The 16,631-nt window shown below is 48.0% G+C and overlaps 1 protein-coding gene across 8 annotated transcripts in view; it reads left to right on the top strand.

Moving 5' to 3' along the window:
- The window catches only part of KCNQ2 (potassium voltage-gated channel subfamily Q member 2), a 69,210-nt gene that overhangs the window by 18,549 nt on the left and 34,030 nt on the right, over positions 1 to 16,631 (top strand). For 7 of the 8 annotated variants that reach the window (XM_076352111.1, XM_076352105.1, XM_076352104.1 and 4 more), the window contains exons 2-8: positions 6,101 to 6,191; positions 7,465 to 7,591; positions 8,768 to 8,943; positions 10,092 to 10,217; positions 12,551 to 12,661; positions 13,360 to 13,455; positions 14,151 to 14,245. In XM_076352111.1, coding sequence (XP_076208226.1) covers positions 6,101 to 6,191; positions 7,465 to 7,591; positions 8,768 to 8,943; positions 10,092 to 10,217; positions 12,551 to 12,661; positions 13,360 to 13,455; positions 14,151 to 14,245 — 822 coding nt within the window. Of the gene's footprint in view, positions 1 to 6,100; positions 6,192 to 7,464; positions 7,592 to 8,767; positions 8,944 to 10,091; positions 10,218 to 12,550; positions 12,662 to 13,359; positions 13,456 to 14,150; positions 14,246 to 14,553; positions 14,610 to 16,631 lie in introns of those variants that run through there. The other variant, XM_076352110.1, reaches the window with a different exon arrangement.

The following is a 16,631-nucleotide window of genomic DNA, read 5'->3' on the forward strand; positions in this document are numbered from 1 at the left end:
GAGGGAAAGGCTGGAGCTGCTCTTGGAGTGGGAATTGATTTCAAAAGTGGTGGATGTTGAAGGAGAAAATATATATGAACCCATATCCTGCCTTTTTTCTAACTGAGAAATGTGCTACCTAAATAGAGGGGGAAGGCAGAGGAAGAGAACTTTTGTGACTTGTGCCTGTACGGTAAAGCTATGGATGCCTATTCCTGTTTCCTTAGTTTGCTGTGATGGATTTGTGAATGCTCCTTGTCTGCCCATAAAGCAGAAAACAACCTTCCCCAAAAACCTGAAGCCAAGGAAATCTCATCCCCCTCCCACTTCCCTGGGATGGAAATGTGCAGGCATGTTTCAATAGCTGCAAGGGGAGCCAAAGCACAGAAGCAGGGCACGGTGCTCAGCCGGTAGTGCTCCCGCTCCCGGCCATGTGTCCGGGGAAGACCCCAGAAAACCTGATCTGCTGGAAAACCACCTCCCATTTTTGCCACCTTGTTGTCACACAGCAAGGAGAGCAGGTTTGCTGCAACCGTGAACAGGGGCCGGGGGACGTATCCTGGGGCCTTGCAGGTGGTGGTGGTGCAATAGGGCTGATCAGGAAAGTAAACCCTCTCATTTTCCTTCCCATCCCAGTGCCACCGCTGTAACATGGTTTGGGGTCTCTAAGACCTGCTTCTCTGTAGCCTGATTAATTCTCTGTGTTATTACCCGCCTCCTGGAGCGCCGTTTAATGCAGCCTTGCTGTCTACACCGCAGCCGCCTCCGGGACACTGCTTTGGTCCTCTGGAGATGCTCCATTGCACGTTTTGCACCACCATCCTTAGCACACTTTATGGCTTTGTACACACAGGGTGGTGCGTGTCAGGGCTGTTCAGCCATCATTTCAGTGCACCGAGAAGGCAGAGGAGCTATTAACGTTGTCCCAGAGAGGCCTTTGCTAAAGATTTATTAAAAAGCTTATAAACCATGAGAATCCCTGCCTTGGAGCCAGCCTGCGTGTTGCCCATAATGTTTTCTACCCGCATAGGTGCCCGGGGAGCCTCCAGGCTCCTCTGAGGAGCAAGATCTGGGCTGGGCTCGGGTGAGAGGACGGGGCTGGGCATGGCCGAACCTGCGGGGAATGAGACACCATCAGGAGCTATATTTGGAAAGGAGAGCATTTATTAAGGCACAGGACCAAAAGGCAGGACTCCCTGCTTCTATTTTCAGCTCTGCTAGTGACAGAAGTCGCCTTGGGAGATGATTTTGGCTGAGACTGAGGGATGTGGAAACTTGGAATGAGGCATTTAGGCTCATATTTAACCTTGTAAATGAATAGCCGGGTTGCAAATCACAGCAGGATTGCTTACATGAATAAAGATGATGGATGCTCCTGGCTGAGGGGTAGGTGCAATACGGCAGCGTCTTTACCCCTGGAAAAGTCATGGCATTATCAGAGTTTTGCTTCTGATTCACTGGAGATTTAAATTGAGCTGTAAATAGTCCCGTTCTGATTATGATGCTCTCTGAGTGTCAAAAGGCATTTAACAATCTCTGTTTCTCTTCGGTATGGATATTCTTTCACCTTGGTTTATTGTCATTGCTGCATTTTCATGGCCTTTCATTTACATTGAAGTTTTAGATACTTGAAAGCCAGCATTTTACAGAGACCACAGCAAATGGATTGCTGGGATTACAGATGGATTGCCCATAAGCATTCTGGTTTTATTTTAGCACAATTAATGCCTTGTTTACATCCCCAAAGTAATTTTTAAGTGTGTTAAATGTTTTAAGTTGTTTTCCATTGTGCAGCTCTTAAATGCCTGTAGTAAAATACTCCTTCCTTTCCAGCTTTGCTCTTTCTGATTAAACAAATCATTAATTCCCTTTCCCAATTCCAGGGAAAGCCAGCGAAACATGTAACAAGCACAGTGGCTTGTTTACAAGCTTGTGCCACCTCCTTGTATTGTATCCCTCTCCATTGCGTCCAGGAATCCAGTTGCTAATTATTGGTGCTCCATCAGAGGAAGCCTGATGTTTTTTGCATGTCAGCGAATGTTGTTTGAATACAAGTATTTCAGGAATAAATTTAAATGTCTTCTTAAATTCTTATGTAAATGGGTGTGTAGATTCTTTTTGGAAGGCAAATGAGATGATTAACCTGAAAAGCTTTATGATGATTCCATCATATGCTTTTACTGAGGGAAAAAAAGGACAATCTTTCCTGTTTCAAGTCATTTTAAGTATTTTTTTTCAAGGGGGAGTTCAGTCATTTCTTTCTCCAATGCTAACATGAAGCACGGTTGATGTGAAATCTGGATATGCAGATGTTGTGCTGGGATTTATAAATTGCAATAAGAAGCTTGCCATGGGTGTTTTAAGTCATCGTAACCTTTGGATGTAAAGCCAGACTCTGGAGGACTTTGGATTTACTAGTATTAGCAGCAGTCAGATTTGCACAGCTGAGTCTTGGCTGAGCTTAAAGGTCTGAGCAACAGGCGTGGGGGATCCCGGAGCAGCAGAAGGTGCTGGGTGCTTGTAGGAACGGGTGGTGGCAGTGACATGAGGTGTCCTTCTCCAGTGGCTCCAGGAATCTGGAGCCAGCCTCCTCCATGCCATCACTCTGCAGAGGAGACAGTGGTCCAAAACCACATGCTGCCCTTTGCATCCTGGCCTGGGTTTGGGAGAGGCTGGTGCCGGCTCCAGCCGTGCATCATGTAGGACTCAGCTCCTGTCTGCTTGGGAGAAGGACATTGTCTTCTCCAAAGCTCTAAGCAGAATTGGCATCTTTAAAGTAAAAATCATTAGATGGGACATAATTAACGTTCCTTATTGCACATTAATGTTACTCAGAGTCAGGCTGCAGACATAATTTGCTTTGATTAGATATGTAGCTTTAAAAATTAGATTCATCCCAACCTCTACGCTATTTATTGGCCTGTTTCCCTTTCCCTAGCTATCCATTATTATCTGGAGCCCTTGCCTGCACTGTCTGGGTAGATTAGGTGAAACTAAAGCAGAGTCAGCCTTCCTGTTCCCCACTGCCCTCCCTCCGTGGGAGCTCAGAGGATACACCCCACCTCTGGTGTTGACATACCTCTCAACTTTCTTCTTCCACCCCCTATCCATAGGGGATATGCAGGTCCTTCAAAGCCTCCCAGGAGCCATACAGACCCCAGCCCCCTGAATTCAGTTTCCTTGCAGAAAGGTTTCATTCTCTTAGTCTCGTTTTGCAGCCTCCCAGAGGTTTGTGGACCACAGGGTCAGGCAGAGCAGCGGTGCATCACCATGGAGCTATTTTGGGATGCTTGTGCGGCTCACCCTGTGATGAGCCAGTGCCTGCATCCCTTGCTGGCAGGACCGTTCCTTACCCGGTGGCTGAACGTCCCCATCAGGACTGAGATGGGGAGATTTTGGTCCACGTGGGATTTGGCCGTGGAGCTCCCATGCTTCATTAAAGAAGCGTGCACCTTCCCCGTTGCCTCCCATGCTCGGCAGCGCTGTAATTAATGCTGGCCCTGCAAGCGCGATCTGCATCAGGTCTCCCCGGCAATGAGAGCCCTGGGGAACGCAGAGCCAAAATTACAGCAGCACTGAGCTGGCCCCAGGGAGATGAGGGGAACGGAGAGGCCGGGGACGAGGCTGCAGCGATGTGCTGGGGAAGGGAAGAAGCAGCACCCAGATGTCCCGCTGCCCCCACAGCACCCGGAGCTGCCCCGTCTCTCCCCGCATGACCACTGCTTGCAAAATCCACCCTTGGGATTCAAAGTGATGAAGCGATTTCTTTTCCTTTCTTTTTTTCTGCCCCATCAATATATGTCTAGTGACAAATTTAACATACAGGAATCCTCTTTCTTGTGGTGTTTGTCCCTGCCAGGACGCATCGTTTGAGCATGGCTTCATTCTGGATCCGCCTGAAGTGGTCACCTTCCCCAATGCGGTGTGCAAGTCTGCGTTGATATTGGCACTTTGCTTTCAGCACCTCCTCAGGCATTTTATTGTGATGTTTGGTCTTAAAAATACAGCCCACATTCTACTTCTTTAATCAGAAAAAGTAGGATTTTTTTTCCCTCGATCCTTTTCCATTATCTTTTTTTTTGTTTTCCTCTTCTTTTTCTTCTTTCATTGATTATTCATTTGTTTCTTGCTCCAACATAGGAGTTTGCAGCCAAATCTGGGCCATACCAGGAGCAGGGCTGCCTGACCCAGTTGCAGCTCCTTCCCTCCAGTGGTGCGGGGCTCTGCTTCCCCCGCCACAGTGCAGGCAGCAGCAGGGTCCCGTCTCCAGCTGGGCCTGGCCCAGGCAACATGGAGGGATGGATGGAGTCCATTTGGCTGCAGGGCAGGTTGTAGTTGGGTTGTTTATAGCAAGGGTTTTAAAAGACCAGCTTGGGGAGAAAAAAAAAATTGAGAGACCAGAGAAGACATTAAGGGACATCACGAGTGGGTTTGCAAGGGACGTTTTCTTACTCTCTTGAGGTTGTTTCAAGTCTTCGGGTACCAGACCTGGTGTGAGAAGAGAAAATTTGCAGTGAGAAATCAGGCAATTGTCCTTATCTGGTCTGTGCTGAATTCATCTTGTTGCTGACAAAGCTCAGCCTTCCCTGAGATGACTCTAAAGGTCCCTTGCCTCCAGCAGGCAGGGATGTTTCAGCCTGTGGTTCAAATAAATACTGCAAATCCCCTTGTTTTTACTTGTTACTGTGATATTAATGGTCATTGCAAAGCCACAAGCATGACCCAGTGGTGTGAAACTCTTTTTCTTTACACAACAAAAAGGAACAGCACCCACCAGCTGAAGCGTACCTTATAAATATTCAATATGCAGTTTGTAGGAATGTGAGACAAAGCCAGACAGTTGAATTATTTAATGCTTTTAAAGAATGCAGCTTTTAGTTTCTCCCTGCGCTGGCCTACTTTATTGTATCAGTAAATTGATCTTTAGTAAATTAATTTCCCTCCTTTTGTTTGAGCAAGCAGTGGGCATCGCTGGCTGGTGGAAACCTTCTCCGTCCGTGAGCAGGATGCCAGGACACCTCTGTAGCTGTGGACTCGGGCATCGAGTGTCAGAAGAGAGTCGAGCTCCTGTCATTCATCTCGTGCCTTTTGATTTGCATTAGTACATCCAGCGTTCACGAAAAGCGCAGAGCGGGCAGTTTTGATGGGGACAGCCTGTGAATGACAGGGTGATGTGGCACTTCTGAGGCTGCTTTTGGGACAACCCATAGAAGCAGATGTCAATGAGACCTGGACGCGTGCTGTAAGGGGGTTTTGAGAATCTCCCCTATCATTTTTGTGGCGAATAAAAGAGGCTGAGTGAGCTGATATCAAAGCTGGGTCCCCAAGCTCCCGGCGGGATGGGGCTCCTTCGTGTCCTTGCGGGGCTGGGATAGAGAGGCCAGCCCAGCTGCCTCCCCAATGGCAGGCTGTCTCTGGCTTCATACTAAGGTACTAACAGCACCAAGATCACATCCCTTAGACTGGCTCAAACCCCTGCTGTGTCCTGGGTCTGGCCACAGAAGAGCATCCACCTCCTAGTGATACTACAACAAATCTGGGAAGTTGCCAGCCTTTCCAGGCAATAAAGAGTTAATCTTTAAATTAAACATTAAATCCACCCAAAATGTCCTACCCAGGCAAGGATGGGAAATGCAGTCCTTCTCCTGGGTAAGCTTTTGTGGATGAAAATGCATAAGCAGAGGATCAATGGAGTTTTCTCTGGGTTTGTGTTCAGGCCATGCTCCTGCTCTTAGCTAGTCTGGTCACTTGTTATCATGTTAATAAATGAGCATTTCCCTGCTTGTTTGCACGCTTGTTGAAAGCATGTTGCAGTAAGAGCTGACGGTTCCTTGGGGAAGTAATGTCAGGGGGTTATCAGAGCCCCTGGGAGGGGAACTGGATTGTCACTGGCCAAACTGGAAACAGCCCGGTGGGTCCTTCCGTGCACAACCTTTCAGTTACTAGAATCAGGGAATTTACTTTCTCTTTTTACACAGTGTGGTAGCAGCAGTGCAGTAAATATGTCCAAAAATGCCAAAAATGCTCTCTGGACTAGTTTGAGCAAATGTGAAAAACTCCTGCTCTGAAGACTGACATTCCTGCTCTCTCTTTTTTTATTTTTTATTTTTGTGTTACATAGTTTTCTATTAGTTTTCTCCTGCCTGGTGCTGTCTGTCTTTTCGACCATTGATGAGTACCAGAACAGCTCAGAAGGGGCCCTTTACATCCTGGTAAGTTGGAGGGTTGCAAATGAAACCATCAAGAGGCATTAAAACAAAGTCAAAAACACAATAAAAAACTGGGGTTGGGAGTGTTTAACTGGGGCGAGAATTTAAACTGTTGCTTGTGAGAAGGGGACCACTGGGACCTGCAGGTGAGAAATAGGGAAAATGTAAAAAAGGAGAAATCAGTATCAAGAATACTCTGAACACAACATTTTTAAGGGTCTTTTAAAAACCTTCTTCCTGAACTTTTCTTTTTTATGCATTTATCTCCAGTTGCAAAACACAGTAGCAAGACTGATCCCAACTGAAAAGCAGTTTCACGTCCAACAGCTCCCAATATTAAAAGCTGCGGATGCGCTGCGTAGGGAGCAGCCCACGTAGCTGCCTCCTCTCCCACACTATAACATCCCTGCAACTGTTTGATCCAACATCAAGCTGCAGAGTTTTGTTCCTTAAATAGCCTGGCATCCCTCGCACTGACAATGTGGCTTCTGCCATCAAGAGCCAGCAGAGATCTTGCACGCACCACCACGTCACGGGGCTGCCGGATTCATGCGTCTCCTTTCCTTTTGTCTGTCTTCCTCTTCCCCAGTCCCTGCCCTACATCGACATCAAAAGGCGCTGCAGACTAATTAGGGCTTTGTCAGGTTTGACATGTGAGGAAGCTGAGGCAAGCGCCGCTAGTAAAGAAATCGGAGGGAAAGGAGTGTGCGCAGGGTATTCGGGTGGCGATGGAAAGAGCTGCGATGCACATCATCGGCGTGCTCGCTTGGCGTCAAGGGATAGAGGATCTCCACCGCCCCTGCGCTGGCTCACCCAGCACCCAGAGACAACCCAGTCCAGTTTTCTAGGGAAAAAGCTCAAATCCCCTGTGAAGACCTAGACAAGACTCCTAGGATGCAGTAGTCAGTGGTTCCCATCTCTGGTCTTCCCCGAGCTGCTCAGCGTTATCCTAGTTAAGTCCTGGAGACTGATGGTGGGGAGATATGCAGGTAACTCATCAGTCGTGTGATGGGGGACACAAACACGATATGAGAAGGTGTAAAACTCTAGTTCACAGGCTACGATGTGCAGTACATCTCACCACCCCACGGGAGGGCGAGGGAAAACACAACAGCAAAGACCTGACAATCTTTCAAGCCTGGGCTCTCCATTTAACGGTCCTGGTGCAGACAGCTCTGTGGAATAGTTTCTGAGGTGTGCGGAGTTTAGCTTATGGCTTTGTATTTGATTCTGGAGTGGGCTTCTTTCTCAACTAATGGCGTTGTCTCCCTCGCAGGAAATCGTCACCATCGTGGTGTTTGGGGTAGAATACTTTGTAAGGATCTGGGCGGCCGGCTGCTGCTGCCGATACCGGGGCTGGAGGGGAAGGTTAAAATTTGCCCGCAAGCCTTTCTGCGTCATCGGTAAGACCTGCCTCCCTTGCATGAGATTTACCAAACCAAAATGGCTATTGCAAGCGCTTGCTTGCACAGTGCTCCGGTTTCTTGCATGCATTTTGGGGGTTGATCCTCATCCTTCATGGTCACCTTGAGAAGAGAAAGAGCACAAAGGCAAAAGTCCTAATCCATGGACACGGTTTTTGTTATTCTGCACGAGGCCCACCCTGTTTTCTGCAGACCTGGGAGCCGTCCCGTTGCCCTGCATACCCCAGGCATCGCTGAGCCACTCACAGCCACAGAAAGGGGGTTTAGCTGGGAAAAGCTGAGTGTAGGAGCTGGGATCCTGCGATCCTGTCTCCAACCTCAACACCGAATCGCTCACAAGTCATTGAAACTCTCTGTGTCTCACTTTGCTTTCCCTGGTGCTGATGAGCTGCCTCACAAGGGAGTTACGAGACTTAATTAATTCTTGTTTGCAAAGTACTCGGCGATCCTCTTGTGAAAGGGGCCATCTGTGCACAGCAGTTATTTTTAATGGGGTAAGGAGTGGGCAGAGAGGCCGTGCCATTTGCTATGGAGCCTGCTTTCAAATGTCCAGGAGCTGGCAATGGGCACATGCAGGAGTCTAGCTTAGTCCACAGAAAAGCACTCCTACAAAATTTGCATAGAAAACTAGGGAAGAGGGAGGTTTACGGGATCTTTGAATTTGAGATATATTGAGCAAGGCTTTTTTTCTTGGCCTTTTTCTTGGACTTTCTTTGTCCGTGAGCACCCTAGGATTGCTATGGTGGACCTCTAGATTTTCATTCCCAATTTGGATGGGGGAATTCACACCTCTGGACAGCACTGTCTAATGGGCAGCTGCGGCTGATTGAAAAAGGGCATGCATTTTGCAAGGATTTAATCCAGTTTAGCAGTGTTAACACTGAATCATATCAGAATTCAGACTTTGCAGTATTTGACACGTTTTCTATGGGAAGGAGGAGTGTGGAGAAGGAAACTAGGATGTTTGCATAAGGTGTGTAGTGGCTACTTTCATCTGGGTTAAGATTTATGCTGTGTCCTTCCAGCACAAGACACAATTGACGCAAGATCCCTTTCATGCACAGCCTTCTGCTGCCAGTGGCAGTCGGAGTGCCATCCCATTTGGTAGTGGTTCAGCAGCATTTCTTCAGCTTTCAATGCCCTCTGTTCGTGCAGACATCATGGTGCTGATCGCGTCCATCGCCGTGCTGGCGGCGGGGTCCCAAGGGAACGTCTTTGCCACCTCGGCGCTCAGGAGTTTGAGGTTCCTGCAGATCCTGCGCATGATCCGCATGGACCGGCGGGGCGGCACCTGGAAGCTCCTGGGCTCTGTGGTCTATGCACACAGTAAGGTGAGCAAGCCCCAAGCAAGGATATTGAGTCGCTCTTCATGTTTCCCCCCACCAGAGACACCACTTTGGTTCAGTTCTCCACCCCAAACATCTCCCAGGCCTGGGGAGATTGGAAAGACACCGTAGAGTAGCACGGGGAGCAATGCAAAGTCAGAGACACAAGGTCCCATGGAGCCCTCCAACCAGCAGAGGAGAGAAAGGAGGGATGTTTAGATGTTTGCAGGAAATATCTTGAACATAGTGACCACCTGCACACTGATACAGCTCATTTCAAAGAGTTAGCAATTAGCCAGCAGCCTCGTTAAGCACAGGTGGTGTTGCAAGCTCTTTGTCTAGGTTGTACGCTTCAAAGTGGACGCGTTTCTGAAAGCGCGTCCTTCAAGCAGCAGCCTCTTGCAGACACGATTATTGTGCCGGGTTCCTCTTCCCAACAAATCGCGGACCAGTCACAGAACCGATCCCTGGTGTAAGGCACTTTGGCCTTTCTCCAGTTTGGGAAGAGTTTGTTTTTTGTTTCCGGTTGCTGAATTTATGAATTTAACATTTCTCCTGTTTCCTGCACTTTTTCCCCTGAAAAGCTTAGCCAGCTTATCCAGAACTGTGTAAAAATCATAGGAAATTCATGGGTCTCTTGTCCACTCTTGTATTAACTTCATCCAAAACCAATCAGTCCTATGAATTCTGAATTAAAACTTCCCTGAAATTGGGGGATATTGTATCCAGTCCCCAGCTTTGTAGCTCCTTCCCAGTTAGTGGAAGGGACCTGCCCTAAGCAGAGTCCCCAGGGATTTGAGGTTCCCATTTCAGTTTTAACCCCACTTCCCTCTGTGAACTGGGGAAATTTTTTTTTTTTTTTTTTTTTTTTTTTAGTCTCAGTTCCACATCTTGAAATAATGGAGCTATTAACAATCCCTTTCCTTCTCGGTTTGCTGTATGTGTTTAGACGATGGGGGATCGCCCCGCGTACGTGGCAGGGCCACCACCAGTACCTGGTCCCATCTCCAAAAGTGGCACTGCTGATCTCCAACCAAAGCCCCAAAGCCTAAACAAATGCAGGGAAAGTTCAGATTCAACCACAAGCAACTCAGCTTTTGGAGATGAGCACCAGGATTACAATTATTCTCTTCTATGCCTTAATGATCTTGCAGGAGCTGATTACTGCCTGGTATATTGGCTTCCTGTGCCTCATCCTGGCCTCTTTCCTGGTATACTTGGCCGAGAAAGGAGAAAACGAGCACTTTGATACATACGCAGATGCACTCTGGTGGGGTCTGGTAAGTAATTTTCCTAGAACAGCTGCTGGTTGTTAAAATAAAATGTCCATTAACCCTCCATCTTCTATCACTTATGTGAGGAATTGACTTACGGAGTGCTTCGTTAACATTTTTATTAAATGGCTTCAGGCTACTCCGTTTAGCTCGTTTTCTTAAATAAACCTCATAGAAAATGTTAGAGGATCGCATTTCTTGAATTAGCTGGAGCTGCAAGGAAACTGGGAACTCGTGTGCTCTCAGTTGTGGGATTTAGCTCTGTCACGACAGTAGAGGCAGGTCGGATAAAGCCCCCACGCTATGGGGTGCTTTGATCATCATTTGGACAAGTATTGCCGCTTTTTAATTATTTAAAATCGTACTTGGGCAACGCGCTGTTAAAGACGCTGGAATAAATTTTATAAAATTAATAGGGTCTAAGTACCAGAAAGACTTCAGGGCTGAAAGCACTCCCCTTTCACATCTTTGCTGACAAAGGAGGAAAGGGCAATACTTCTAGTTTGCTCTGCGTGTGCGTGTGCATATGAATTATTGGATTACCCGATTAACAAAGAGAGAATTAATGACGTTCTAATCTTCTTGCGTTATTGTTCTTCTGCTCCGACACTGTGGCACTAGTTTGACCTTGATTACAAAGCATGCAATGAAAATCCCAGATCTGATCAAATCCCAATAACAGGCTTGGGGAGGAATCGGCTGATCAAGCAGCTCTTCTGTGCCAACAAAGGGAAAGAAGCAGTAAATTGCTTTTCAAGCCCCTTGGTTATGACAGAAAAATAAAAACAAAGCCCAATTTGACATAACTAGAAAATAAACAATGAGGAAAAAGTGACAGCCCAGATTAGAGCTCAGTCTCGGGAGAACCATATGCAGATTTATCCCTCCTGCTTCCCAGGCTGTGAGAGCCTTCGGCAGAGGATCACCCCCCTCGTTTCAGGACGTGGAGGTACACCAGACTGTTTTGCCACTGAGAAGCTCAGAGTAAAATTTGAGCTTCATTAATATAAACAGGTTTTGTCATTGTCCAACTCACGGGTCCGGTACAGACAGATGTTAAGAGATGGGCAAAATAAATCAAATTTCAGGTTCAGAAACTCATCCCTTGGTCTGATCCTAGTGGATCCAATCCTTGTAGTTGTCTATCAATTTATAAGAACTTGTAAACCCACTTTGCAGTGACTATGGAGAGAGCATTGCTTCGACTTTGTGTTTCAGTAAGGAATAGCCATGTAGATGCATTTTCTAACCACTTTGTCAAAATGGCATCTAATTGATAGGGCTTTTAGCGGGCCCAATTAAACAGCGCTTTGGGATCGTACTTCCATTTGTGTGAAAGTGATTTTATTCTAAGTTGAATGCATGAGGTTTCCAAAGCCACATCAGCACGGTGTCAGCTCCTGTCCCTGGGGCCAGCTCTGTCCGTGGAGGCTATGGGACGGGGACAACTTTCCACTTGGCGCAGGGACCATTGGGTCCATTGGGCAGAAGTCTCAAAGAAGATGTTCCTAACCAGACCATCTCTCCCTGCCTTGCCCTGCCAGTCCCAGGCTCTCCAAATCCTCTTGGAAGCCTCAGGGGATCCCCAACGTTTCCCACTAGTGATGTCTATGGACTGAAGTGGGAAAATGCATCTTTTCCTGCAGTTTGGGGTTCAGGAGATTGTTTGTCTCCAAGAAATCTCTCAACTCCTTCCCCAAAACACACGCAGCAGCTTGCCAGCACTCTCTTGGTGCACTGCAATAATACTGAGGAGGGGAAAAACCATCCCTAAATTAGGTTGTATGAAGCAGCCATAATTCATCCTGTCGGGCTAATATGCTGTTTTTAAATAGGAAGGGAGTCCGGCAATTAGGCACTGCTGGGAAGATTAGGAATAAACCACATCAGATCTTTATGCATGCAAAAAGCCCTGCCTTCTTTTGTGAGATGCCGAAAGGGAGTTTGGGGAAGCTGTGCCGGTCTGCTTCCTTTGCCGAGGGCGCAACCCCATCTCCCGGGGGAGGCTCCGAGCTGCCGCAAGCCTCTGCACCAGATGGCAGAGGTCAGCTAAAGGCAAGAAAATGCTCCCGACTGGCGTGAAAACTCTGTGTGTCGAGTAGGGAGGGTGGCAGTGCTGTCCTGGGTGTCAGGGCATCACTGCTTCCCACAGAGGTGCCCATCCCAAGAAGCCAGGGGTCCTCCCTGGTGCCCGAGCTGCACCTCAACTTAATCAGCTCAGGGCATGTGGTAACCCTGGCTCCTCCATGTCCCACTCTGATGTTGCAGGAGTTTTGGCTTTGTTGTTTTAGTTTTAAGGCTGTCTGACCGAGGGCTGTGCGGTGATCTCCTCCCTGCAGATTACTCTCACCACCATCGGCTACGGGGACAAGTATCCTCAGACCTGGAACGGGCGGCTGCTGGCAGCTACATTCACGCTCATCGGTGTCTCCTTCTTCGCCCTTCCTGCCGTAAGCGGAGGCTGCAGCATCTCGCTGGGAGGGGGGCTGAGTTCAGCTGCGCTTTGTCCCCGGCCCCTGGAGCTGGTGGCAACGCAACAGCTACGTCCAGCAGCGTGATGCACCCCGAGACCTCCCGACTGCGACTGCTCCATGGCTTTTGAGTCAAAAAAAAAAAAAAAAGGGGAGAAGAGGGGAAACCATGTCTGAATATCCACAGCTCGGGCACTATGTGTATGAGCAAACAGGATGGAAACTCTAGATTTGGCACTGCACAAATATTTATTGAAGTGAAACCATTTTTTTTTCCTGCAAAGGGCTATTCCTAGGGGTGATTACACCATTTCAGCAGATTACCCCTGTCCCTTTCACAGTGTATTTCAGTGTGTTGCATGGATCTGATTTTCCCCTATGGGGATAATTTGCTGAATGCCAGCACGGTGTGGTTATTCTGTATTTTAACAGCCGGCTGGAGGTAGTTGGTAAAAGCAGCAATTCCAGTGAGTGCCAGCAAAGTCCACTCCCCACTGCTGCCCCTTCGCGGGGAGTGCGTCTGCCAGGGCTGCCTTGGATGGAGGCTTCTCCTTCCTTCCCCCGTACATTTTAAGCAAAAAATGAGCCAGAACAAACCTTTGGAGGGAAAATTGGCTGCAACTTTTTAGTGAAAACTTAACGCCTTGCTAACTGCACATTTTTGTTCTCTTCCCCAGGGCATCTTGGGTTCAGGGTTTGCTCTGAAGGTTCAAGAGCAGCATCGACAAAAACACTTTGAGAAGAGGCGAAACCCAGCAGCGGGCCTGATTCAGGTGAGGATCACATCCAAGGAGCCTTTGAGTTACATCGTCCTGATTTTGGGAGGCTTAATAGACTTTTAGAAGTTGGGGAGGAGATAGGCAAGTGAAAAATGGGGCCGTGTGTGTGAGGTGTGAGACAGCAGCTGGTGACTGGTCTTGTCTGGGAATAAATGCCAGGAAATCAGCCATGAGAAAATAGCATATGTGGTAGGCAATCTGGGGGAGAAAAGGAACGAAATCCAGCCCAGCGCAGCAAGACAAATGCATTAGGACAGTCTGTTTTCACCAAACTTATTTTTTTCCCCCCCAAGAGATTATTTATACTGATACAAAGTTACAATTGGGAGCATTTTTTTCACGATAACAGATGTCTGCGCAGAAGGCTGGCCTTGGTGATTTGAAATTAGAGTCATTTGACATCCCCCTGCTCCCCTCTCTCCAAATTTTTCATCTCCCTAATGTGCAACAACACCCGTTTGATACCTGACCTCACCCTGACAGCGAGTGCCTGGTACCCACAGCACTTTTAGGTGGGCTTACATGGTCAGGAGTACCGTGGTACCACGCCAAACTTGTCATGTGGAAAAGGCAAAATGTCAGAGCCATCCCACAGAAAGCAGAAGGACTCGGTGTTGGCTGAGGTTTATAAAACCAAGGGTAGTGCTGGCTATGCCTGGGTCCACCATCCCGCCGTGTCCCCTCCACAGGCGGCTTGGAGATTTTATGCCACCAACCTGTCCCGGACGGACCTGCACTCCACCTGGCAGTACTACGAACGCACCGTCACCGTCCCCATGTACAGGTACCTCCTCCTCAACCTCCCTCTTCCACTGCCTTCCTCGTGATGCCACTGTCTCCATATTTATTTTTGTTATCTGGAGATATAGTTTTGTTTATTTATTTACATTTTTTAGGTTGAAAAAGTTGATTTCAAGATGTCTTAAGGGCTGGTATATGCTTTTTTCTTTTGGAGTTTTTTTGCGTTGTTTTTTTTTTGTGTTTCTTTTTTACTTGATTTTAATTTCCCTGTTGTTTTCTTTTTTTTTCTTTTCGTGTCTCTGTGTGTACGTGCTCTTCTTTTCACCTTTATTTCTCCACGTCCACTGGTAGTTGCATTGTGTTGTGACAGTTGCTGTGCCCAGGTGTGAAGACCTCCCTCCTGCTGCCCTGGATCGTAGGTAAACGCCACCCTCCTCGCGCCCTTGCTTGGGCTCTCCTTGCTGCTCCAGCTGGTTTCTAATGGTCCTTCTGCCTTTCAGCAAACTGTCCCTGCCTTGACTGGCCCAGCTCTCTCCCCAGGTGCATTTGCCCTGGGTCCCCCTTTCCTTTCCTTTGGGTCCCCCTTTCCTTTCCTTTTTTTTTCCTCTAAGATGAGGAAAAATAAATCAGGATTCAGTGAGCATTTTCCCATTTCTTGCATTTCGTTTATCCATCCCGATCTGTTGACATGAGCAGGGAAGGACGGCGGAGCCGTGACGGATGATGCTGATAAAGCACCACTGTGTTTTAGCAGCATCCATCTGGCTCGCTTTAAGGAGAGGTAACTCGTCATCGTACCTAGGCAGCTTTTTCAGCTGAAGCGACACAGGTTAGAGCAGTGCTGTGGGAATTCACAGCCTCTTGGGATCTGGAGCTTCATGGAGATGGGGACAGAGTGCCCTGCCATGCCTCACTGCTCTCCGGGACGTGGGGAAGCACTGCATCCCCCATGTCACTCTCAGGGTTGGTGGCATCTAGGAGGAGGCTTCCCCAGAAACTGAAATGCAAAGCATTGCCGTTCATTTTACACTTCACACTGCACTGCATCGCAGGCAGAGACGCGCATCCCTTTCTGGCGTGTTTTTAGGGGCTAGCCAGATCTCTCTGGGTTTGTACAGGAGTTGGATGTGTTGGTTAGATATTCCTGTAGCTTCGCTGGGTTTTGTTGGGGTGTGATGGGGCTCCCTGTACCCCATCTCCCTGCTCCCAAGCAGGGCTGTGGTGCAGCACCGGGTTATGCCACTGCAGGTGTGAATCCCTTTGTGTTTTCTCATGTTACTGGTGCCTTTTAGCCCCCGGGCAGACAATCTGGATATATTTCCTAGTGTAAGCATTAGCCTGCGTTTGAAACACAGCGGCCAGCCTGTTAAACCATCTTAAAAACCTGTTGGAAGTCACGTTGTCGTGGTCAGTAAGTTTTCATTGGATTCATTCCCAGTGCGTGTCTGATGGGTTGCTTTTTCCCTAGAGATTTATGAACCGACTTCAAGATTTAGCTTAAAAAAAACCCAAACCAACAACCCAACAAAACAGAACAAAACTGTTTTGCAATAGCATTAAACCCACCCCCCATCGAAACTCTCCCTCCCGGTATTTGACCTTCTGTACACTTGTGGCACTGGCTGAGATCAGCTACTGGAGAGGATGAGGACTGGAGCCTGGTCCAAAGTCCGCTGCATTCGGAGAAATCCAGGGGCTGATTTCAGTGGACTTTGTCAGGTTTTACTGCTGTTTGAAAGACTGAACTTACTACGCAGCCAGACATACAGTGACACCCTTTTTCATGAGGATGTACTGGGGGTAATTACTTGCTACTTAATCCGCTTGTTAAAACCTGTATTTCCCATGGAGCTAATACATGGAAGAAAACTAAGCTCAAGAGCTCCAGAAGAGGCTAAATTAAAACTTTGGGAAGGAGAAAGAGCAAAAAGTGCGGTTTAGTGAAGAGCCCAGCTATCTTGAATAAAAAGGCAAGAAAAAGTCGTAGCAGGGTCATAGCAGTTTTGCTGGCTGATGCTGCGGGTGCTGCTCCCAACGCTGGCCCCAAGCAGCAGCGTCACCCTGGGCTTCCCTGGGCACAGGTTTCTGCTCTCCCAGCTTCACCCTTAAATCCCAACTCCTGTTTGTGCACAGGCAAAGTGAACATCACCTGGGAGAGTGGGCCGTGGGTGCACCAATGGATCCAGCTGTTAGTCAAATTGAATTTTTTACCAAGAAAGCAGTGAACCTCTTTTGAATGTGTTTTGGATGCAGTCAGATAAATTAATTGGGGAAAAAAAAAAAAAAAGGGCGTAACTGTATGTTCTGGCTGCAGCTTCCATCACTCACACTGTCCATCTATCCTTGTCTACCCACTTCTCTAAGCCAGCTGGCGGGTGCTGGCAGCCCTGTGCTGGTGCAGCCTCAGTGGCACGTCAAGCCCAGCGCCA

This window comes from Aptenodytes patagonicus, chromosome 14 (genome assembly GCF_965638725.1).
Source record: "Aptenodytes patagonicus chromosome 14, bAptPat1.pri.cur, whole genome shotgun sequence".
Lineage (NCBI taxonomy): Eukaryota > Metazoa > Chordata > Aves > Sphenisciformes > Spheniscidae > Aptenodytes > Aptenodytes patagonicus.